The 6,618-nt window shown below is 37.5% G+C and overlaps 1 protein-coding gene across 1 annotated transcript in view; it reads left to right on the top strand.

Moving 5' to 3' along the window:
- The first annotated feature begins 5,185 nt into the window (after nucleotides 1-5,185).
- Nucleotides 5,186-6,618, top strand: part of LOC124721919 (zinc transporter 2-like) — an 88,948-nt gene continuing 87,515 nt past the window's right edge. Inside the window, exon 1 of the mRNA XM_047247071.1 lies at nucleotides 5,186-5,546. Within this exon, the coding sequence (XP_047103027.1) occupies nucleotides 5,346-5,546 (201 nt within the window). The 5' untranslated portion in view covers nucleotides 5,186-5,345. The remainder of the gene's footprint in view (nucleotides 5,547-6,618) is intronic.

Here is a 6,618-nt window from a genome sequence, read left to right as displayed (position 1 = left end):
ATAAACACAGCAGCATGAAAGTGTCAGAAGTATCAGTACACACATATCTTACATGTGTGACTTCAGCGAAGTATTTAAGTCATAGTTATTCCTTCAGTGACCTTAATAATTCTACTGGAATGTCATCTACTCCAGATGTCTTTTTTGTCTTTGGTGTTTCAGTGCTTTGTTAAACTCTTCTCACAGTATTGCACACCAGACTCGTTTACACCCCCTTCTCCTTTATTTTCCATCACATTATCTTCAGGAATGCCCCAATAAAGAAATAATCCCGATCAGGACTAAAATTTAGAAACATCTCACCTTCATTTTTTTCTACCATGCTACTTTCAGTAACTTCCACTGCTGAGAGTTGCCCATTCCTCCAACAAAGATGTCATTAAGACAGCACACTTTCCTCCTTATAGTGGGCGATTTCCTTTGACATAACTTTTTGGAGCATTTCCTGCATTAGCTGAAACATGTTTTATTGTAACAAATATTTCAGTTGTGTTTCACATTCAGATATCTGAATCCTGCAGATATCAGTTAAAGCGATTGGTGATATCAAAAGAAACTCACAATGAGACCACGCCTACTCGTCATCATCGATTTTATCAAAGCTTATGATACATGCAGGGCTTGGCCAGAAATGAAAGTGAGAGAACAGGGAGCTCCGGATGGCCAAGCGTTTAGAAAAAATGGCATTTTTGGTGGCAGCCTGATGAGATATGAGCCATTTAGTTTAACATAGCTACCAGGCATTTAGAAAGAATACAGAATGCTAATTGGTCGGTCGTGGGGGTCGAGTCTGTATGTGGAGAATCTTTTTTCCCAATTTTTAAGTTACTTACACTGTAAATAAACCTAAATAATGCGCACTATATAGTACTTATTAATAGTTTCATAAAGGGCAGGGAAAGAAAAATCTGTTGCTGCAAATTATTTTTCAAGAAAGGATGTACTAACGTCTATGAGAAATCTCCTAGTAACTATCTAAGAAAGGATTGTAATTTAAGCATACAGAGCTTCGCATTCGTTAATTTCACTTTAACCTTCGAGCAGACCATGACAGCTGCTTGTGAGCAATAAGCCACTTGGAGCAGGTAAACTCGACCCAACAGCAACTGGAGACAACGCTATTGATACGTGGACATATAATTGCTCCGTGGAAGTGCAGAGTTGTAATCAACAAGTCATCACAAGAAACTTGCAGCAATGCATACTTCCTGCTGTAAATCAGTTTCCAAATTTGTAATTCAAAGTCTCATAAACGTGGGTCAGAGAGTTCAAACGAAAGTGTGAGATTTGTCAGAGGAAAAGTACGAAATTTATGTTTGAAAGAGAGGCTGCCACTATTGAGGAAGCCCTTGCTGCAACAGAGAAGTTTAAGAGGTCAAACTCGGGCTCTTATCCCCAATTACAACAAAGGATTTTGTTATCAACACCGATTGGACAGCAAGTTGAGAATTCTCATTCATCAACATCAAGTGAAATACTCTTTTTAACGTCATGTAAAGTAAAACATTTGTATTTGTGTGTTGTCTTTACAGGTTGCAAGTACCAGTCCACCTATAACTGAACCATGGACCATTGCGGAGCAAAAGTAGTAACCCATTGTATACAGCATAGTATGTTATAGCACTTTCTGGAAAATTATTGCCAACAGTGTATATATGCCCACAAGAAAGTACTGGTTCTTTTGAACTGAGGATTCTGAAAACAGTGGATGAGTGTGCAGCAAAATGTAGGAATATCATCATTACTTCATCAAAATCTAGGAAACTTACATCAGCCTTATATAAAAATTTTCTAACTGATGCGATGAATCTCTTTGTGCAGTATAACAAATTTCTTCTGTTAATTGTTTCGTGGGGAGGCAAACTAATAGAAGTATCTATTTTTAAATACATAGTTCTTCTGTACACCTTACAGTCCCCTCCTTGAACTTTAATTTCAATCGCAAATATTATTTTGTATTTCCTTTTCATGTCTTTTACGAAAATATTAATAAATACAGTACAGTATATTGAGCATTATTTCGGTTTATTTGCAGTGTAAGTAACGTAAAAATTGAAAATAAAACGAATTTTTTCAAAGGGGGCCCCAATCACACGACGCTTCAGATAAAATAACTCTATACTCTTACCACTGTGGCAACCACAGCAGGAAAACCATGCTGCCTCGCCCAACCCACGCCAAAAATACTATTTTTGTTAAACACTTGACTATCTGGACCTCCCACATCTGTTGGTTTCATTTCTGGCCAATCCCTGCACATACCATAAAATTGGACGAAGTTGATGATGACCAGTAGGTGCAGTCCCTTCGTCAATGCCCTTGCTCTCTGATTGAATTCGTTACAACAATTGATTTCGCTTTCCACTTACTAGAGTCATTCACAAGAACCAAGAGAAAAAAATTAGATCTTACTCACTTTGAAGTTACCCTAATATCACAATTGTAAAAGTGGTATCATATTATAACAAGAAAAAAAAATTTAAATCAATCAATGAAGGTGTTCTTCATTTACAGAATCTGTCAACATCATGAATGATTTCTCTAAAAATGATTTCCATTATAGAAATGTTATGAATAAGTGGGTATGTGTGTGTGTGTGTGTGTGTGTGTGTGTGTGTGTGAGAGAGAGAGAGAGAGAGAGAGAGAGAGAGAGAGAGAGAGAGACAGACAGACAGACAGACAGAGCCTTACATCTAGTTTTTCAGTCAGCATTCCGTCAATGGCTTGTATATAAAATCAATTTTGATGAACTGTGTGAGCTGTTCCAGAAATATAGCTCCACTACATAATTATTGTGAATATAAGTGATCAAACAATTAACAGTCCTTGTTTACACATGTAATCAACAAACGACTATGAAATATGTAGTAGATCGTACTTAGTGCTGTACCATTGGTAAGGTCAATCCCGTTCCGATGGCGTGTGGAGCATGGAGAGAATGATTACCCAAATGATTCTGTGTGCGCTGTACTTTGTTTAACCTTGTCTTCTCGGTCCCTACAGGAGCGATTCTAGGGGGCTGATGTATATTTCTAGAGCCTTCAGTTAATGCTAGTTTTGGAAAATTTGTAATTAGGTTTTCAGTGAATAATTTACGTCTGTCTTCAAATTTTAGCCAGTTCTTATTCTTCGGTATTTCTGTGATACTCTCCAGTGAGTCAAACACACATGTGAGCATCCTTGATGCCCTTCTTTGAACACTTTCAGTATATCCAGTTAGTCCTATTTGGTACATTTCTCATACATTTGAACAGTACTGTAGGGTGGATCGAATGAGTATTTCATTTTCAATCGTCTCTATAGACTGGCTGCCTTTTCCCAGCATTCTGCCAATATACTAAAGAAAGTCACCTACTGCAATTATGACTGAGCATATATGACCATTGAATTTCATATCCATAAAAAAGGTTTCAGCGATGTATTTGTATGATGTGACTGATTCTAGCTGTGATTCATTGCTGTTGTAGCCATAGGATACTACTTTCTTCATTTTGTGCAGAGTGCAGCTTTACATTTCTGTACATTTAAAGCAAATTGCCAATCTTTCCACCATTTTCAAACCCTGTCAGTAGCTCACTGTGCAGGTTTTTTCCTTCACCAGTAATACTTAATTACAAAGAATGCAGCATTTGCAAAAAGTTTGAATATAAATTTGAACAATAAGACTCCAAGCACACTTTCCTAAGGCTAACCTGGAGTTACTTCTGCTTCTGTTACTGCGGCCTTCCTATGAAATCGTTCTCAATCCAGCAATAAATTTAATTTGATGCTCCATGTGATTGTACTTTTGTTAGTAAACGTTGGTTTAGTATCTGGTTAAAAGTTTTGGGATGTCAAGAAACACTGCATGCTTTCATGTGTGGTCTTCAGGACGCTCTATATATACCTCACAACTTTTCAGCTAAGAATGTGTTCTTCATCAGAGGAGTGTCAAAGAGATTTTGACAGTAGTTTCATGGATCACTTCTGCTACCCTTCTTGAAGACAGAGATGACCTGTGCATTCTCTCAACAAGTGGGCGAGATTTTTTGTTCAAGTGATCTATGGTATACTATGGCAGAAATGAGAGCTACTTCAACGGTTAATTCAGTGTAGTATCTGAGAGGTATTATATCGGACCCTGGAACCTTGTTTACTTGCAACTATTTTTGAACGCCTTGCCTCTAATATCCGTATCCCTGTCTTTGCAGTGGTGCGAGAATTAAACTGAGGTACTGCAAGTGTACCTTCTTTCTAAGGGAACATTTGAAAATGGAGTTCAGCGTTTCTGCTTTCACTTTGATTCACTCAGTTTCGATTTCTCTGTCATTCATGAATGTTTTTACACTATGACGTATATATGCAGATTGAAGCGACAAATGAAAATTTGTACCAAGGCCAGCATTCTAACATGGGCTTGGTATAAATTTTCATTCGTCGCTTCAGTCAGCATATATACATAATATATGTTAGAGTCTTGAAAAGGTCTCTGGAGCCATATAGCTTCATTTGACTAGTCTTTACACTAATTTTGTTACCGTTAACGTCCTTTACAAACAAACAAAATTTATTTGGGTTTTGTCAGAGATCTTTTGATGAGATTCAGCAACGATGAGCAAGAAGACTTTGCGTATTACCATTTTGAGAGCCGAATGCGTTTCATTCAGCTATGTAGCCCTATGACACTATACAGTAATTGTTGTCTATTTAGAAGTTTCTTAACAGCGTATATCATGAATTATCCTTCCCATTATGAACTGTTCTACTAGGTACGTATATATCCAGCGCTTGGTCTACTACTCTTGAACTACTAACGAACATAGTATTTACAATCTCCAAACAAACTTATCTTTCCATAACGTATTCTTTTCCATTTGCAAGGTTCATATAGCTCAATATTTGAGACTGCTGGAGTACACTACTGAGGAAACGTGTAGATTAACATGTTATAAATTGTACTCTGATTCAGATTTGTGTGGTTGGTTGGATCAATCGGTCCCTTGTGTGGGTAGTTAGCTGTTACGCAATGTTGACTTCTGGTAAAACTATGCCTACTTAATAGAGAAAACATCATGTTTTCATCCTGCTCTTACTGACGAAATGTCTTATATAGGCAGAAATGAAACTGTAGTAAACAAAGCTTCGTGTAGATATATTTAAAAGGCCACCTTTGGCAGTAATATCTTTGAATGCATATTATTGCATATATTTCTCTGGTGTATTTTGGTGTCGTGGTTTAAAAACAAATACTTTATAGTGAGTGCGCGTAAAAAGTATTTTGATCGTATGTGCTTGCATTTAGTGGAATTAGTATGACCCCGTAACAGTAAATGTGCGTTAACATCATTGTTACATGACTAACTGGAATGTATGAACAACAGCATGCTGACAATTCATCAGACGAAGAAACTTTCGAGGAGGACGCGTCGCTTTCTAATCCTCTGCTTAAAACGGAAGAAGCGAGTTTTTGCATGAGATGTTCAGAAGGCAGGAGTAGTAGACACTTGTGTGTGAGCGTCAATAACGTATGTGCTTCGAGCGCGGAAGACACGAATGACAAAAATCTTGTTAGTAGCAGACGCCCCATTTGTAACATAATTGTTATTATTCCCTAGTTGTCGTTTGTTTGTAACAGAGGGTCATATGAGTAACGTCGTTCAAAATTATTTACATACCAAATCCACTGAGTTGGATAGCATGTTTCATCAAGCCACGCAATTTCGTAGTCCGTTCGTGACCTACTTGTCAACGTACGCTTACGTCCGCATTTAACATTACTCTGTACTCAGAAGTCATTGTGTATATAGTGAGTGATTTGCATGGTAGTAATATGTAATGACACTGGGCGTAAATTTAACAGCTACATACACAATATCAATATTTGCATTCGCTGACTCCTAATGCATCTTGCAGTGGAATGTGGCTCTATAGAATATTAGTACACATTAATTAAATGATGATAATATGGCATTTGCATGTTAGTTTTACTTGGCACACACTTCGTTTTTGGATGTAATGTTGTTAATGTTGCAAACGTGGCTTAACTTAAGAGAACTAATTCATCAGAGAGTTTAATTCAGTGACAGAAATGTCTCAATTGCCTTAGGAAATGTATTGCTTGACATAGCATTCATTTGGATGCAGACACATTGTTGTAATGCCTGGCGGGCCGTGGCAGCTGAACTTTCAGAAAGGCTGGAGTTGTGTAATGAGTGTACATTAGGCACATGCTCATATTGTGTTTCTTGAGGCAATATGAAGTTATAAGTATATTGATCAGTAAAAACTTTATTTTTGAGTAACTTATTACATAAATTCTAATGTAGGACAGCAAGGTGGCTTTCGTGACACATACAAATCAACCAGTATTGAAATAGCTGCTAAGGATCTTTCAGGTTGTTTCATGGGACATCCTTAGAGGTTCTCCTGGATCCACGGAGTCTTGTCAACTCTGCAGAATAGGGAACACCTCTAAAGATGTCCGATGCTAAGTTGGACAAAATGTCAGGATTGAAAAAGTTCCATGGAGCACGGCCTTCCAACCTGGAAGCTGCACCAGTGATTATGACAATCATTGCATGGTTATATTTTACCTCTTTCTCAGTATTGTGTCAACCACTGAAGATGGCTGTGTGTTGC

This window comes from Schistocerca piceifrons, chromosome X (genome assembly GCF_021461385.2).
Source record: "Schistocerca piceifrons isolate TAMUIC-IGC-003096 chromosome X, iqSchPice1.1, whole genome shotgun sequence".
In the NCBI taxonomy this organism is placed as follows: Eukaryota; Metazoa; Arthropoda; class Insecta; order Orthoptera; family Acrididae; genus Schistocerca; species Schistocerca piceifrons.
This window is presented reverse-complemented; position numbering and strand designations above follow the sequence as displayed.